Source organism: Perissodus microlepis, chromosome 3 (assembly GCF_051167445.1).
Source record: "Perissodus microlepis isolate ML-2025 ecotype Zambia chromosome 3, ASM5116744v1, whole genome shotgun sequence".
Taxonomy (NCBI): Eukaryota; Metazoa; Chordata; class Actinopteri; order Cichliformes; family Cichlidae; genus Perissodus; species Perissodus microlepis.
Genome location: NC_140463.1, coordinates 2,128,113 through 2,146,190, shown reverse-complemented (window position 1 = coordinate 2,146,190; position 18,078 = coordinate 2,128,113). Strand labels below are relative to the sequence as shown.

Below are 18,078 nucleotides of genomic sequence, written 5' to 3'. Positions count from 1 at the left end.
GACCGGATTCGGCTCAGTTCAGAAATATTATAATGAATAATAATATAAATCATTAGAGTTCAGATCATTGTACTGTCGAAAGAACCCTCTGAAGCTTGTGCGTTCAAATTATTTGACTATTCCTCTGCAATCACAACCTCACTGTACACTATGCATTTAACCAAAGCTGGCGCTGTGAGCATTTGTCTTTGTGTCAAAGTAACTGAGGATGAAACAGACAAAGCAGATTTTCCTGGCCTGGCTTTTTATAGCAGATAACTGCTTTCAAAATATTCTGCAGTTGATATCTCTGCTCTCAGCAGCCGGGGGCATGTGCGTGCACGTGCCGTCGGATGAACAAGCTCTGCTTTCTGTTAACTTGCTTTCGTGGAATCCAATTACCGATTCAGAATTGATTGAATATTGCATCATTCGAATTAAGATCAATTTGAATCGTTAAGTGTATTTATTTATGTCTCCGGTGACCTCGGCTCTCTGGGGGAAATTCACAGGTCATAAGATCCCCGTGAGCGTCCCCTCTCAACATAACCTGCTGCTGAGCAGACGCTCAGCATCAGTCACAGCTCATGAAGACCCTCCAACGCTCAGCTCGTCCACGCCAAACACTTTAAACAAGGGAAACAATTCAAAGACGTAGCTTCAGTTTATTTCCAGGTGTGACTGCCAAACCAGATGTTTCAGCATCTGCAGCTTCAGGCTCAGTCCTCCAGGGTCTCTGCTTAACAGCAAACAGCTCTGACTCACACTGCACCATCCCCTGTGATGTCACACCTGTGGCTGTAGCTCAGGTTAGAGCAGAGCTACTAACCAGAGGGCTCGTGGTTCGACCCTCGTCTGCTCCAGTCTGCATGCAAAATATCCTTGAGTAAGACCGTAACCTCATGTTGCTCTCTGACGCATCCATCCATCGGAGTATGACTGTGGGCGAGTTGTGTAAATCACTAGGAGTGCTCGAAGCAGGAAAGCGCAAAATAAGAACCAGTCCATTTACCTGTGATCCTATTACATGATTTATTGCACATAAACCCACAAGAGAGTGGTCTTTATGACACCCTTAAACGTACCATGAAAGCTCCATTAGCATTAAAGTTAGCAAAGCCCATTACAGGCAATGATTCCTGCAAGCGTTTCCTTATGAACTGAATGGTTCCCACATGTGTGTTAGCTCCTATTTAAATGCATGGTTGCTGCTAACACTGTTAGCTTTTCCTATTGTAATCAGTGCTTCCTGATAGCAGCTTTGGAATTTCCAATTTAAGTCAATGGGCTCTGCAAGCAGATCAAACTCATAGTGAAATCACATGCAAGTCACACACAGGTCAGGTGTACATAAATGTAGTTCATAGTTCACGCGCTCCGGCCGGCATCAGATGAAGGCGAGGTGCTGGTCGTCAGCAAGGCCGTAGGTGCGTTTGTGTTGCTCGAAGAGCTCAGCGAGATTCTGCAGGTAAACTTTATGAAGACTCTCGATGTCCTCACTGCTGGGACTCGGAGTCTGGACGACTGGGATCGGCTTCCCCACTGAGGGCAGAGACAGAAAGAGAAGCATGAGGCTGACAGCAGTGTTGGAATTGATTTTTTTATATTGTCCTTTATGCTTAGAAATATATAATCACTTGTATGCTGATAACAATCATATCCTTATTAGGTCTGATGAGATTCTGTGTGCACTTGTGTACCATGAGACGAGAGGAAGCAGCCTCGACGTTATCATTTCCATCAGAGCTTTAGAAACCAGACTGTCCTGACCTTTAAATGCTCATCTGACACATGACCTACTGCAGCCTCCTGTTCTTATCATTTAGCGAGACGCCTACTCTGCTGTCCTGCATACCTCAGACACACAGTTCATTGAAAGGTCGCATGTCTATCTATGGTATAGCTGCACACACGCACACAGAATACAGACACTGATGTTGTTCAGGTATACCTGCTTAACAATGTCACATGTATTTGTAATTGCATACTCAAATGCACACTTCCCTTGCTAGCAAGGGCAAAGAGCTCTGTCTTGTCTTGCTTGGTTGTGCAGTTTGGGCTTGTGCTCCAGCAGCGTTTGTGCCTAGATAAACCCAACAAGCAGCCAACGGGGGCTAACACAGGCTGACACTGGGCCAGAGATAACAAAGGGTAGAGGGTGTTTAAAAACTGACAGATACGAACGGGAGCTGATATGGACTCAAAGGGACTAAAGGAGACCAACACAATCCCCTCCACTAAGCCAGGCTAGTGCTCAGTGTGGTGTACACTTGGTTAGCTGTGGTTTAGCATTAGGTGAACTAGGGCTGCACGACTAATCGTTAGAAAATCGCGATCTCGATTCATACTTATGTGCGATCTCATTTCCAAATGACAACGATTTAAAAAAAAAAAAAAAAAAAGACGAGGACGATTGTACCACATTTTGATCCGGGACGTAATCTGCGTGAAAACAAGCGCTCACTCTTCCTGCTCAACAAATGACGAGGGCGGAGCCTTATACCACGTGATACAGAAGCTGGCTGCTAAAATTGGCAGGGAAAAAACAACGGAGAGCAGGTCAGGGATGACGAGAAAGTGACAGGAGAAAATCCGTCCCGGTCAACCACCCAAACATCAATAACGGGAACCTTACAGCGCTTCCCTATACCCGTCGAACTCCCGCAGGCACAAAGACATTACGGAGGCTATTACTTATCACCTGACCAAAGATATGGCTCCATCAACACTGTGCAAAACGAGGGATTTAGGAGAACGATCAACAGCCTAGACAAACGCTACACAGTGCCGTCCCGCAACTATTTTTCTATTGTTGCACTACCTGCTCTATACACGCAGCGTCGAGCAACGGTGGAGACGGAATTTCAAGCAGTACAACATTTTGCGGCAACAACAAAATGAGACATTTGTTGTTTTTATGTTTATTTATTGTTTTTATGTTCAGTCTCAACTGTTAGAAGTTGATGTGCAGTTAATAAGTGCAATAAATATTTATACTGGAAAAGAAAATCGTGAGAGAATCGTGATCTCAATTCTAAGCCAAAAAATCGTGATTCTCATTTTATGCAAAATTGTGCAGCCCTAAGGTGAACACTGTGTCAAAAAGGTCAGCAAGTCAAGTGAAGAGGCTTGATTGTCATTTTAACCATATAGTACACAGTGAAACGACACAGTGTTCCTCCAAGACCATCGTGCTACATATAACACAATCGACACAGGACGACATAAAGGGCAAGTGTGCAACAATGGCAGGACGCACCAGGCGCAGGACGGTGCAATAGCATCAAGTTAGTATTGAGTCAACACGGGATACAGATCGAGTTACCATTAGGTTAGCTCTGAGTCTATATTAGAGGAACGAAGGTGCAACAGCATCAGGTTAGCATTAAACTAAGCTGGGATAAACACCGAGTCAGGGTCGGGTTAAAGCTGTGTGGTCGTACCGATGGTGTGTATGGGCTTCCTGTAGGGTATCAGGCCGAAGCTGTACTGGAAAACTCCTCGGGCATGGAACAAAGGCATGGCTATTCCCATGATGCTCTGCAGTCGGTTCTGTAGACATAGGATAACACACTGGTATCCCATAATACCCACACAGTCATTTCAAGCAGCTGTAAAAGTGCAGCGATGAATAAACGTCTTTTATATTCAGTGTATCAGCTTTGTGGCCACTGAGAGGCTGCTATAGGGTCAGTGAGGTCACTTGGTTTTTACGATGAGTTCACATAGCTGTGGTAAATGTTTGCAGAAGGTTCTGAGGGTCCCTCTGTGGTTCCTTTATCTAGCAGGTTACTCTGAAGCTTCTAAGGTGATGTGGTGGCTCTCGTGTGGTGTGTGACCTCTGACCTGCAGCCTCCTCAGAGGGGAGCCGGTCGGGTTCTCGATCTGATCAAACAGCTCGTTCTCTCCAAAGGAGAAGACGGGAACCAGCTGAGCTCTGCACACAGACAAACACAGTCAGTCAGGTGATAGTCCTGCCCCTCTCGGACCCGCCCTCTTTACAGGCTCCACCCACCCATGTTTGAGAGCCAGTTTGATGAAGCCCTTCCTGTTTTGAACCTGAAAAACAGACGGAGACGGCGCTCGGTGAGGAAAAGCAGAATTTAAAATTTAAAACGTGGTTACTCCAGGCTGTGACCTCTGACCTCATGTTTCACTGTGCTAATAACCCGATGATGTCACTGAGTGAGAGTGCGTTTCCACACAGCTTCCTCTTTCTACATCAGTGATGTAACCGCGATGGGTGCGGTGACCGCAGATGGGGCGGAGCTGCGAGTCGCGGTCACAGCAGGACTCTACACGTACCTGTAAGGTGAGAGCTCCGGGCCGAGCGTCCAAAGCCTCGGGAGCTCCACCCACTGCGATGACGGCCACGTTCCCTCCTTCGGGACGGCTCACCAGGTACGAGAGACTGGACTTGGAGCTGGACACCAGACCTGACAGAGACACGGGTGACAAGTGACTCCTCCCCTCACCTGTTACCATGGTTACCACAAGGCATAGACGGGTACCTCACTAACGACATCTGCACAGCAGATACCAACAGCTGGATCCACGGAGTGTTACAGATGTGTGCAGTGATGTGTGTACACTCTGAGGACTCCCTCTTAACCAACAACCCGACAAGAGACGCTGAGGCCATGTAAACGTGAAGACTTCATCCACAGACACCAGCGACCTACAGACTGATGAAACAAGCTCAGACCACTCCCCCCACACCACCGTTAAAGCGCTCCGCCAAAAATCTTCCACCCGACACCGTAAATCAGATCAACTTTCACCAAGTTCATCGTCCAGGACAGGGCTGGGGAACTCCAGGCTTCGAGGGCCGGTGGGTCACCACACCTGACATGAGTAGTTCATTCCCAGCCTCTGGAGAACTTCAGTACGTGTTGAGGAGGTCATTTAGCCTTTAAATCAGCTGTGTTTAGGGCTGCTCAATTAATCGAATTTTAATCTCGATTACGATCTGGGCTTTCAACGATCATTAAAAATGACTGAGCCGATTATTAGCCCCTCCCTCGCGCTTTACTCTCGCGCTGCTCCGTGTGGCAAATCGAGCGCACCTCTCTGCATTTGTGTCACAACAATTAAGAGCAGCGGTCTCCAACCTTTTTGCGCCACGGACCGGTTTATGCCCGACAATATTTTCACGGACCGGCCTTTAAGGTGTCGCGGATAAATACAACAAAATAAAACTAGTACCGGTACTGAAAAAAAACAAGATTTATTCATAACTCACGTGAAAAGACCCAGGAAAACCGGGTTAACGATAAAAACGATAACAAAATAACGCTAAAAACCGATAAAAACCCTGAAAACCAGACATTTCACACCTGAGCCTCAACTCTCGCGGCCCGGTACCAAACGACTCACGGACCAGTACCGGTCCGAGGCCCGGGGGTTGGGGACCGCTGATTAAGAGGACCCGAGGGAAGCTCGGAAAGCTCAGCAGAAGTTATTTGGAGAGGAGAGTGACTGCTGTTGGTTGAAAGGAGAGGTAAAAAAACTTCAGTGGTGTGGAAACATTATGGGTTGGTGGAGTCAGACGTGGATCAAGTAGACACAGTGTGTAAACTTTGCTACAGTGTAGCTGCACCACAGAGCAACACTGCAAAGTTCACTAAACACAGATGTTTACATTTTTCATTTATTTCTTATATTGCAAACATTTGCACTGTTATCAGTATTTGCACTATTTTATATTATTTTTTGACAATCTTTAAAGTCATTATTCAACACATTGTTATTGTTAAATAAATATCGTCAAATAATCGAGATCTCAATTTCAGTGAAAATACTCGTGATGATCATTTTTGCCATAATCGAGCAGCCCTAGCTGTGTTGGATCAAGGACACATCTAAAACCTGCAGGACCCCGGCCCTCGAGGCCTGGAGTCCCCATCGGCCCGTCGTCGCTAACACTGACCTCGGGCTGGTACGGGTGTAGGCTGAAAAGGACCAAAACAATCACCCACCCTGTCACACTAAAGGCAGATGTTTGTTTCTTACAAGAAGAAAAAAGTACAACCAGATATATTCTTCAACAAACAACAGAAACTGTTTACTTAGAGATAAAAATATAGACTGAATCCCTGCTGCAGCTCTTACTGATCCAGATGGAATCAACCTTCGGTCCAGAGAACACACTTGTTCCTCTCTCACACATCGATTTCCTTCTCCTCTGTGACTCCCACATGCATCAGCTAATAGCTGCAACAGTCACAGTGATCATGCTCCCACTCACAGTTTACACCCAGTAGAAGACGCTGCTATAATCCTCATTCCAGTCAGAGGGAGTGGGCCCACCCACCCCTCAGTGTCCACTCTCACTGATAAACACAGACCTTACAATAGTCACTGAAGCCCATCTGTAACACTTCCGAGACAAGCTTCTCTCCACAGATCCAGATGTTCATCATCTACACACATCAGTACAAACAGGAAATGAGGTCAGAGTTGACACAGGTGAGACCCTGACACACCCATCACAGTGAGTGGAATCAGCACCAACACCAGGAGCTGGTGTTGGTGCTGATGGGTGGAGCACCCATCACTCCATCAACACTGCACTCGTCACACCCTCACGACGATGTTCTAAATCTCCATCCTGCAGTTCCTCATTAGACCACCAGGTGTCACATGACCCCGCTTCCTCCCTCAGGTGACTCAGACCCGAGGTGACAGAGGTGCACGCACCGAGGGGGCAACAGGAGCTGAGCCGGAGTCACACGACCAGGCGCTCGATAGCTGGGACACATCGACCCATGTGACCCTGCGTGTGGTCAGACAGCCAATCAGAGAGCCTGTGTCAGCCTCCTCCCTGCTGACCTGCAGCCCAGAGTCCAAAGGGCTGATGGAGCAACTGAAACCCGATGGAGATGCTGTGATGAAAGCACAGCTGGATTACAACAGCTGGAGGAGGTCACAGCGACAAAGAGTCCAAGGAGCGTAGAGTTTAAAAGAGCGTCATTATCAGAGCATGACTGTCCTCCAATCAGCACACAGATCGCTGTCACATGACCAGCTCAGTTGACCTCACAGGTCCTTACCTCCACACATGATGTAGTCCCTGAAGAACGGCACTCGGAACCAGAACGGCAGCATCAGCAGGTGAGGCTTGAGTCCAGGAAACAGGTGAGAGAAACCCGTCGCCTCCGTGCAGAAGTTCCCAAACGCCCCCGCCACCAGCACACCTGAGGACAGGTACATGCATGGAGACAGACATCAGGGGGCGGGACTAAAAAGGGCAGGTGTACAGGTGTGTTTGTTACCATGTGGGTGGAATCCAAAGATGTAGTTCTTCTTCGGGTCCAGGTCGACCGTCTTCAGCAGCTGCAGACAAACCAGCAGTGATCAATCACCGATCAGTGATCCATCACCGATTGATGGATCACTGATCGGTGATCGATCAATGACCACTGATCCGTAATCAATCAGTGAACAGCAGCGCTGATCGATCGCTGATCAGTAGTGATTGATGAATGATCAGTAACCAATATTCAGGGATCGCTCACCGTCAGCGGGAAGTAGTCTCTGAAGTGCTCCCACACACTCCACCTCCTCATCCACTGTGACCTTCGACCCCCGTTGGTTGGTGTGTCCCAGTCCAGCCACAGCCAGCCAGCGTAGAGCAGAGCCACCATCCACCAATCAGAGAGGGCGAGGAGGATGAAGGCCGCCAGACAGCACTGAGCTGGGAGACAGGTGAGACAGACAGGTGAGCTGAGGCGTTCAGGTGCTCTCTGAGTGACCAGGCTGATCTACACCTGACAGGTGTGTGTGTGTCTAAGCTCCGCCTCTTTAAACCTTTTACCAGGTGAAAATAAAAATGAGTGTGTAACATCAGATAAACTCAAACATCACATAAAAACATCCGAATACAAATGAACAGGTAGAAGTGGGAGGATCCTTTAACACCTGAAGCCGTGAAATCCTTCAGTTTTCCTGTGATGTGCCTCTGATTGGACAGTGAAGCCAAACGCAAACACCTGCAGAGCACAGCAGGGTCCACCTACAGGCTGAAGCTGCTGAGGACTCACCTGAGAGTGACTGCAGATCAATACTACTGCACGCTGTACTGATCAGTGACTGATTACACTAATCAACGACCCTGATCACACTGATCAATCACTGTGTCTCTACGTGTGTGCGCGTGTGTCTCGGCAGGTCACGTGACTGTACCCAGCGCCAGGAAGGAGAAGACCCACTGCACGACGGCGGCGGTCTGCAGCCTCCTCCGCAGCGGGACGTTCAGCGGGGCGAACTCGATCCTCATGCCGACTGTGGAGCTCCTCGGCCGGGTCTGCAGCTGTGCGTGCTCCCGGTGTCTGTGGAGGTGTGCGTGTGTCAGCCGTACGCGTGCTGCTGCTGCAAGCAGTAAGCGCCACTGAACTCAAAACTTTGCTCCTACCCTGCTACACTGCGCATGCGTGCTGTACACTGGGCGGTGTCCTTTTAGCCAATTGCAGCACGTGACGACACACGGCGAGAACGAGCATGTGCGGAGGCGCGTGCACGCCAGGGGGACGCTCAAAAACTTTAAATAAAGTTTATTTAAAACATGAAACGTCCTAATAATAAGTGTCTGACATCAGTGATCAATGAGGTTCATCCAGGTGAGTCAGACACGTGACCTCTCACCTCTGCGCACAGGGCTGATGACGCGCACGTCAGCAGAAACTCTCCGAGTGACGTTGCTGTTACCACGGTAACGCTATTTGTTTGGTTGCCACGACAACGCCTCCTGCTGCTGCTTTGTTTCGTTATTAATCTTTATTGAGAGTTGTTGGTGGTTACAGATGTTTATTAATTCGCTCAGTAAACTGAAACTGGAGAGTGTGACGCTTACAACAGTCTAACATGTAACGTGAACAAAGTGATTTCACGTTTCTATGGTGATCGTATCCGTTAGTGTCCAGTTAGTGTTTGGACTCCCGATGTTACAAGATCACACGCGATTTGAAACCACAGGAGAATCACTGTGGTTGTGAGAGGCAGACACCCGCACACACACCACGTGCATGCTGTTGGTGTTTATTGTGTTCAACCTGTCAACACAAAGAAGAATCAGTACCAACCTGTAATCATACTTTTCCTAGTTTTTTAAAGTCTGGGTCGACAGCTCGGTGGTGCTGTGGTTAGCACTGCTGCCTCACAGCAAGAAGGTCCTGGTTCAGACCCACAGTCCGGCTGCGTTTGCAGTGGATCCTCTGGTTTTCTCCCACAGTTAGTGGGCTTGGTTAGTTGGTTTATATTACCCGTGACCAATGTTCCCTCTAATGTTTCATGTGTCTGAGTGAACACACAAACTCCCTGAGCGTGCCTTGGACCACTGTGAGCGACAGCAGACGTGTGCACTGTGGTCACGCCAGCGTCGAATCCATCCAAGTCACATGTTTATTAAAGTAATCAAATTACAGCGTTTACATTTATGTTAGACTACTTTAAATTAACTGCTTTAGCCCACTTACAATGAAAAATAAAATCTTGTTCATGACCTGTGTAGCATGTTAACACTATTGTAAGGGAAAAAATATATATATTTTTTTTTATAAAGCTCTGACTTGTATAATGAGTCTGTGGTCTGGGAGAGAGTCTGTAACTCTGTCTGCAAAATACAGGATATAATGACCAATGTTGGGCAATTAATTATATAGTTACTTCTTCAAAAAAGTAACTGAGTTATGCAAACAAAGTTTTTGCAGCTGTTTACCTAAAAATGCAGCCAAGGCGATTTTTAAAATAAACATATCAAACTATTTACAGAACAATCAGCTGTTCTGCATCAAATCTGATGCCACACAAATTATTTGTGCCACTCCAAAAAATAATTTCTGTCCACTATGAGATGAAGGAGAACAACAGCCTGATACCTGCAGGCCTGACAGCAGCAGATGTATCACTGCTGTAACACCTGTAACACTCAGCAGTCGCCTCATTGTTCTGACACACAACAAAACTACTGACTACACTACACACTAACTACACAAGATATGTGCAAAACGTCGCAAGTCTCTCACATCTCAAAACACCGCCGTCACTCCTAAAACTTCCCCCCGTTTCTAAACAACTAAATGCCCTGTCTGGACTATGGGATAAGGTGGCATCGTTCTAATCCCATATGGGAGCAGCCAGTCACTCACTGACTAACACTGCAAAACAGAATTGTGAAAGTATTTACTTTAATTTCAATTCAGGTTAGATTTTTTTTTTTTTTGTGCACGACGCAGATTTTTTGTACGCAGAGACCGTGCCGGCAGTGCGCAGCTTAGAGGGAACATTGCCTGTGAGTGCAGATGGTTGTCTGTCTCACTGTTTGTCCTGTGATAGGCTGGTGAGCTGTCCATGGTCTACCTCACCTCTCGCCCTATCACACCTGGGATAGCCCCCCCTCCAACCCTGATGAAGATAAGAGGATGGATGGAGTGGATGTTGTTTTAAATCCATTGTCTTTATTAAAGCAGTGGAAGAACTGATCAACGCAAGTCTTGATCTCCTCCCCCGACTCAGCTTGAATCATGGGGATGTTCACCGTCTTAATCTTATGGAGCCTGTAAAATGCAATGTTTTAACAGCTTGACAGAAGAAGTCACCAGAGCCAAAATTTTCAGTGCTTTGAAATATAAAGTTCCAACATATCAAAGACCTTCTAAAAGTCCAGGAAAAGGATTAGGCTATCATCAGGGCATAGAAATGTTGATTACAGTGAGTTTTTCATGAAACCAGATTGGGTTTCATCAATGATCGGCTCCAGAAAAGCCAGTGTTGAGGCAAAAATGTTGTCGTCTGCATTCAATAAGGTCTCCAGTTATCAATAACCACATTAGGTGTGGGGATTATGTCTTCTGTTAGTGCAGGAGATAAAGAGCCTTTTTCAATCCTCTCTAAAATAACGTCTAGCAGTAATGGAGCTAGCTCTTCAGAGAAAGCTTGCTAACCATCAGTTTCAGGAGATTTATTAGTTTTAAGATGATCAATCGAGGAGATGATAACTGATAAGCTATCACCTCATCATAAAAAACCTTCAATCATCTTGATTTTTCTGCTTGACCTTGTTAAGAGAGTTCATAAAAGATGGTTGCTGAGAATTAAGAAGCAGAAAGTTAGCGGCCATCCAGGTCTTTATGTCTTTAAGACATTCCTGCAGTTTAACTCATTGGTGTGTGTTATCTGGCTTCATGGACAGATAGAGCTGGGTGTCATCTGCATAGCAGTGAAAATGTATGCTATGTCTTCTAATGATGCTGCCTAAGGGAAGCATGTATAATGTAAACAGAATTGGTCCTAGCACTGAACCCTGTGGAACTCCATAATTAACCTCAGCGTGTGAAGAGGACTCTCCATTTACATGCACAAATTGGAGTCTATTAGATAGATATGATACAAACCACTGCAGCACAGTACCTGTAATACCTACAGCATGTTCTAATCGCTCTAATAGGATATTATGGTCGACAGTATCGAACGCTGCACTGAGGTCTAGCAGGACAAGCACAGAGATGAGTCCACTGTCAGAGGCCATAAGAAGATCATTTGTAACCTTCACTAAAGCTGTTTCTGTGCTGTGATGAGCTCTGAAACCTGACTGAAACTCTTCAAATAAACCATTCCTCTGCAGATGATCTGTTAGCTGTTTGACAACTACTCTTTCAAGGATTTTTGATATGAAAGGAAGGTTGGAGATTGGCCTATAATTAGCTAAGACTGCTGGGTCTAGAGATGCTTTTTGAGTAAAGGTTTAACTACAGCCAGCTTGAAGGCCTGTGGTACATAGCTGATTATTAGAGATAGGTTGATCATATTTAAGATTGAAGCATTAATCAATGGCAGGACTTCTTTGAGCAGTTTTGTAGGAATGGGGTCTAAAAGACACGTTGATGGTTTGGAGGAAGTAATTATTGAAGTTAACTCAGAAAGATCAATTGGAGAAAAAGAGTCTAACTTAACATCAATGGTACTAAGAGTAGCTGTAGATAATATTACATCTGTGGGATGATTATGAGTAAATTAATCCTGGAAACAGTAAATCTTCTTCTGTGAGCCTGAACCGTCACATTACAACCTCCTAGCTTACAATAAAACAGATGAATCCATGGTGAGAGTCATTATGTTTTTCATTTTGTGAGTTTATTATGTGATACAAACACACTGTTCATACAGTAGATGATCTAATACACACCTGAAGTACCAAAGAAAGTTTAAAGTATAAAACTGTCACAGATTTCTGAATAAACAGGAGCACACAAGTACATGAATGACTTCAACATTTAAAAGAGATTTAGGTTTACAACACGCTCAGTTTACAGAGGTGATCAGATTTATCGATCCAGAATCAATAAATAAGCGTCACTACTGATTGAAATAGCTCATCCAGACATCTCACACTCACAGTGAAAGGGTTAAAGGTCATTCCACTGATTTTACACACGTTACTCTCAGTTTGTCGCCTCTGCAGAGGTAAAGTTGCATTATGGGACATATAGGAAATTAAACAGCTGATCGGGAGGATGCTGGGGGTGTGTTCTGGGTGAGCTGTGACAAATTACAGACTTATTTAATAGAGACTCTCTGTTACAGCACCCAAATCCACCAGCAGAGGGAAACATTTAGAAAAAGCTCATATTCTAAACAGGAAGTGATGTCACCAGATGGTGAGGAATCGCTCCAACACCTGATTGGCTGACAGAGGGGACAATCACTACACTATCTTCACCTACAGCTGGACTAAAATAACTACACCTGAGCTACACCTGGTCTATGTGTGAGCTACACCCGAGCTACACTTTCTCTACACCTGAGCTACACCTGGTCTATGTATGAGCTACACCTGGTCTATGTGTGAGCTACATCTGAGCTACACCTGGTCTATTTGTGAGCTACATCTGAGCTACACCTGGTCTATGTATGAGCTACACCTGAGCTACACCTGGTCTATGTGTGAGCTACACCTGAGCTACGCTTTCTCTACACCTGAGCTACACCTGGTCTATGTGTGAGCTACACCTGGGCTACGTGTTAATGAAGTGGACCCAGACTTCACCTGAAATTAAATTCTTCCTAGGACTTGGACTACGTCTAGTCTACAGTTACGCCACATCTGGCTACAACTAGTCTACACCTGTCTTACACCTGGAATCTAACCTTACTTCACACCTGAACTACACCTAGTCTACACCTGGTCTACATTTGTATTCTTATAGGGTGGCCTGGATGTGAAGTATAATGGGTGGATCAAACCAGTCTAGACGTGGACTCTGATCCCGGACAAGACCTGGACTTTAATCCCACCCAGGACCTGGACTCTGATCCACTCAGGACCTGGATTGATGAGCTCGACCTGGTCCTGGACTCATGAGCCCGGCCTGGACCTGGATTTTAATGCACCCAGGACCTGGACTCTGACCCTGCCCTGGACCTGGACCATGACCTCGCCTGGGATCTGGTCTCATAAGCCCTGCCTGGACCTGGACTTTGATTCCACACAGGACCTGGACTCCACATTTCTGGTTTCTGAGAGCTGGATCTGCTGCTTTGGCCATCATGGACAGTGGCTTGTTCCTAAGACGTTGGTGCTGAGAGGCATTCAGAATGACTTGCTTTCATTCAGGGCAGGTACAAAGCTGCAGAAGAAACAAGCAGGTGAGTCACATGGTCAGAGGGCCTGTTACCTGAGGGGCAGGTGGATGTTTGAGGGGGTGGAGATTGTGGAGATTGTTACCTTTCTTTTGCTTGTATCGCTGGGATAGCATTGAGAGAACCAGAGCGAGCACCAGAACCAGGACCACAGACACTGATCTGCAGATATAGAAACACAGTTAGCCCCACCCCTTCAAAAAAGAACCAATTGTAATGCAGATAAAACTAAGTCCAGCTAAACAGCCAATCAGAAGCCTTCATCCGTTTAATACAAAAACACAAACAGGAAGAGAAAACACTGAGCACTAGTAGGTTAAAAGGATCAGATGAAGGAAGGAATCAATAACAGATGAACAGCTCATCACAGAGTGTTGATTGATTGATTAAAAAGTGATTAGAGGCCACTGAATAATTACAGGAGTTATTCTTACATCACACTTAGGATGATCCACATTTCACCAGGGAAGACTGTGGACGAGAAAAAGGAAAGTGATAAGAACTTCAGGTTTCCTCTCAAGCTGTGTGAAGAAGAAGGATGAACAGGTGAGCCTACCAGGAGGTCCAGCAGTGGTCACCGTGGTGACTGTCACTGTGGTCACAGTTTGGTTCCCGCACACAGCATCAGTCCACAGCGTGCACTCAGATAGAGTGTCCAGATGTAAAGCTGGAGGACACATAGGAGGACAAATCAAGCAGTTCATCAGCTGACTGATTGCAAATAGGTAAGTCCAGCCCTTTTACTGAAAGTGTTCTTACCCGAGCAATCAGTACAGTCTTTGCACCCGATCCCTACAGTCTTGGAGCAGTTCTTCACCAGGAAGAAACCTGAGAGAGACACACATGAGCTAAGAGACATCTGCAGGTGTGCACAGGTAGATCTGTTTGAGTCAAAGCTTCAGGTGCAGGAGAACACACATTAGGACTCCTTACCTGGTGCACAGGTGGGACAGCTCCCTGCAACCCCTTGTACAAAGGTCATCTTCACCAGCAGACATGCAATGCTCACCTGGGATAAGACACATAGACAGCTGGGCAACAAAGTGTCAGGTAAGAAGGGCATAACTATAGCGCACCTGCCTGAGCTATACTGAAGCTATACCCTGAGTATACCTGAAGCTAAAGTCCTTTCTATTTGCCTAATCTGCTCTGTCCTGTAAGGTAACAAACAAACACACCTGGACAGAAACCAGATTCAGCGATCCAACTTCAGACACCCCATAGTCTCTGATTCTGTTTCAGAGTTCTGCCCGTCTTTAGAAACACTGGCACACGTGCTCACCTAATCTTAATCTGTAAACAATCAGTTCAAACCCTGTTGCTAGGAGACAGAAACAAAGTTCAACAAATGTGGGTTCCTGAGAATGAGGCTCCACCCCTCTGCACGTATCAGCAAAAAACGAGCCAGAACAAGCTGATCTGATCTGAGGAGTCACAAATACTCACAGACCATATCAGACCAGCGCAGACCAAAAACCACAGACCAGGCACCTCCTGTCACGGACTACACTTCCAGAGAGTAAAGACATTAAGTCTGAACTGCATTAAACGTGTTTAAATCTGCAGTCCGTCGTAAAATCAGAGAAACAAAAGTCTTCATCTCAGGACTCCTTTAACCCTTCACCTTCTTCCTCCTCTGAATTCATGTATCTTCAGTGAGCTGGCACTCCTCTCTTAAAGCTGTAACCATCCTGCTTGTCCTTGTGTGCGCTTTCTTCTGCTCTCAGACTTATTCAGGTTTCCTGCCATCGTCACCTGCCCAGCACTCACCTGCAGACCGTCCATGTCGTCGTCTCCTTGCTTTCACAGTGTGAAGTGATCGAATGAGTGACCCTGTACGCTATGACCTCTTTTATGCTTTTGCGCTCCACTTTAAGATGAGGAACACTCCTGAGTCATCACATTACATCAGCAAAGTGGGAGGGGCAAAGAGTTCCTTGGAAGGACTGTTATTGCCTCTGCAGAGACTCTGGCACTAACAGCTGCAGTGTGACTGTTTAACTGAAGCTTTATTGTCATAAAAGGTGTAAATTGTAGTCTCTGAGAGACCTTTAATGACAGGAAGGAGACAACATGGGCCAACTCTACCTGTGTCCAGCTGTCCAGGTGCTCTGCTCCTAGCAGTGGGGACTAAAGGTGATGCTGACTGAAGAGAATGTTTTGTTACACACTCAGGTAAAGGTGCAAACCTGTCAGGAATAACTAGTTTCACCTGTTCAGACTGAGATCAGACAGAAATTCTTAGACTGAAGTCAAACTCCTTTTATATCAAAACAAACATGTTGGTCCAAGACTTCTGCAGGATGCCACAAATGGTAGAGCGCCAGGATGAGGTCACTTCCTGTGAAGTATGAATGAGCCTATCACCATTGCTGATGGATGGCTAGTTTGTGTTAACTAACTGTTTCAAAAAGTGCTTAAAGAAGTATTTAGACTCTTAAAGTTGCTAAAAGTGCTTTGTGGCAGTGAATGAGCCGACAACAGCACGTTTTTCATTGGCTGAAGATCACAGACACAGGCTCTGAGTGGACCAGAAGTCTGGTTTCCTGATGAGTCTACGTTACAGCAGCAGATGGTTTGGATCTGCTCACTGTGTCAGTACAAACATCTGGATGTGATAAATATTTACACGTAGTTTCCATGGTGTCTGTTTGCAGGACGTGCTCTTTGTTTCATCACACTGTATCAATGGACTCGTGTGTGTTTGTCCGGCTAGGCCCCAGTGGAGCCTTCAGTACAATCATATCTATCTAATATCTGTCATGTAAAAGGAGAGTCCTCTTCACACACTAAGGTTAATTATGGAGCTCTACAGGGTTCAGTGGTAGGACCAATTCTGTTTACATTATCACATATGATGTGGTTCTGTTGGCTTCACACGGGAACGGTTTGCAGCCGAGTGTGAAGGGGTGGGAATGAGAATCAGCAGCTCCAAATCTGAGGCCATGGTCCTCAGCTGGAAAAGGGTGAAGTGCCCAGTCCGGGTCAGGGACGAGTTCCTGTCCCAAGCGGGGGTGTTTAAGTATCTCGGGGTCTTGTTCACAAGTGACGGGAGATTGACAGACAGATTGGTGCTGCAGCTGGAGTGATGCAGATGCTGCAGAGATAGAAGTGAGGAGTTCGGGCATCCGGGAGGGGCTCAGAGTAGAGCCGCTGCCCCTCCACATTGGAAGGAGCCAGCTGAGGTGGTTCAGGCATCTGACAAGGATGACTCCTGGGCGCTTCCTAGGTGAGGTGCTCCGGGCATGTCCCACCGGGAGGAGGCCCCGGGGCAGACCCAGGACATGCTAGAGAGATTATATCTTTCGGCTGGCCTGGGAACGCCTTGGTGTTCCCCCGGACAAGCTGGAGGAGGTGGCTGTGGAGAGAGAGGTCTGGGCTTCTCTGCTTGGGCTGCTGCCCCCGCGACCCGGCCCCGGATAAGCAGAAGTGGATGGATGGATGAACTGAATATTTTTGCTCCTGGAACATTCGCTGGTGTTCATGAAGAATGGAGGAAGCTCGTTTCTCTGTGTGTGACTGAGCAGTTGGAGGATTTTTACAGTTCTGAACCACAAAAACACAACGACTGAAGACATGAGCGGTTTCACAGCTCACTGAAACGTGTCCTCTCTCTGTGGACAACATCTGGGTCTCTGACTCTACAGCTCATCACATGGAGCTGGAGAGAAGGTGTGACAACAAACAGCTTGCAATAAATATAGATCCTGGTCACAGCTGACATTATGTGTGTTAATACTGATCACTGATGAGGCTCCTTTGTACTTAAAGTATCGTGTTCTTTTGCTCTGAGAGCTTTTAGGCTTTACTTCCCTTTTTGTAACGTTTCCTGCTGAGCCTCTGTGGATAAAGGGGGAATTAAAAATGTGTGAGGTGACTCTCAGTGTGCTGAACAGGTTGTTTTTACAACATTCACGTGTGTGCGTGAGAGATGCAGTGTGAGTGAAACTGTGGGATAAAAGCTGCTCGTTTAGAGCTGAAAATAGTTCAGGACGAGTCCTGACAGGTGCAGGACAGCTGCACGCGTCAGTGAGTGCAACAAAGAGTTTGGCACTTCGACTGGGAGAAAACCTGCTAGGTGAGGACCAGCTTTACCCTGGCTTCTGTAACAGGGCTAATTGTAAACAACGATCTGTTACACCCAAATTCTGAATCCATACCAGAAACAAACAGCTCCAGAAAGGCTAGGTGTCACAGGCTGGGTCTCGGACGCAGCCTTTTGAATTTTATTTTGGATTGCTGAGCTTCTTATGTTGGGTTTGTGATTGAGGGTTATTCTTATTTAGGTTTTAGTTGAGGTTAAGTTGTTTTTATCATCTGTCTCCTTGTTTTTCTGTTTGGTTTCTTGTCTTGTCTGTGTTTCACACCTGGTGTTATTTAAGTCTCCATGTTTCCTGTTTTATTTTGAAGAGCTCATTGTTTTGTTTTTACTTTCAGCTGTGTCCCCTTCCCCTCCTCACCTCC

The 18,078-nt window shown here is 46.3% G+C and overlaps 2 protein-coding genes across 5 annotated transcripts; both read right to left on the bottom strand.

Annotated features, from left to right (window-relative positions):
* Positions 1–997: 997 nt before the first annotated feature.
* Positions 998–8,411, bottom strand: mogat3a (monoacylglycerol O-acyltransferase 3a). Its single transcript, XM_084911394.1, has 9 exons — positions 8,164–8,411; positions 7,497–7,675; positions 7,254–7,314; positions 7,032–7,175; positions 4,285–4,415; positions 3,995–4,038; positions 3,826–3,916; positions 3,423–3,531; positions 998–1,521 (listed from the first exon to the last, which is right to left on the bottom strand). The coding sequence occupies exons 1-9, from the start codon at positions 8,255–8,257 to the stop codon at positions 1,367–1,369; spliced, it is 1,008 nt and encodes a 335-aa protein (XP_084767520.1). The 5' UTR covers positions 8,258–8,411; the 3' UTR covers positions 998–1,366.
* A 3,675-nt stretch (positions 8,412–12,086) lies between these two features.
* LOC146389397 (uncharacterized) lies at positions 12,087–15,544 on the bottom strand. Of its 4 annotated transcripts, none has more exons than XM_084911886.1 (7): positions 15,385–15,544; positions 14,548–14,623; positions 14,374–14,442; positions 14,171–14,281; positions 14,049–14,085; positions 13,700–13,776; positions 12,087–13,601 (listed from the first exon to the last, which is right to left on the bottom strand). In XM_084911886.1, the coding sequence occupies exons 1-7, from the start codon at positions 15,397–15,399 to the stop codon at positions 13,585–13,587; spliced, it is 402 nt and encodes a 133-aa protein (XP_084768012.1). In that variant the 5' UTR covers positions 15,400–15,544; the 3' UTR covers positions 12,087–13,584. The 4 variants fall into 4 exon arrangements, with proteins under 4 accessions (XP_084768012.1, XP_084768022.1, XP_084768029.1 ...); XM_084911896.1 differs by having other exon boundaries at positions 14,793–15,542; XM_084911903.1 differs by having other exon boundaries at positions 15,061–15,542.
* Positions 15,545–18,078: the final 2,534 nt, after the last annotated feature.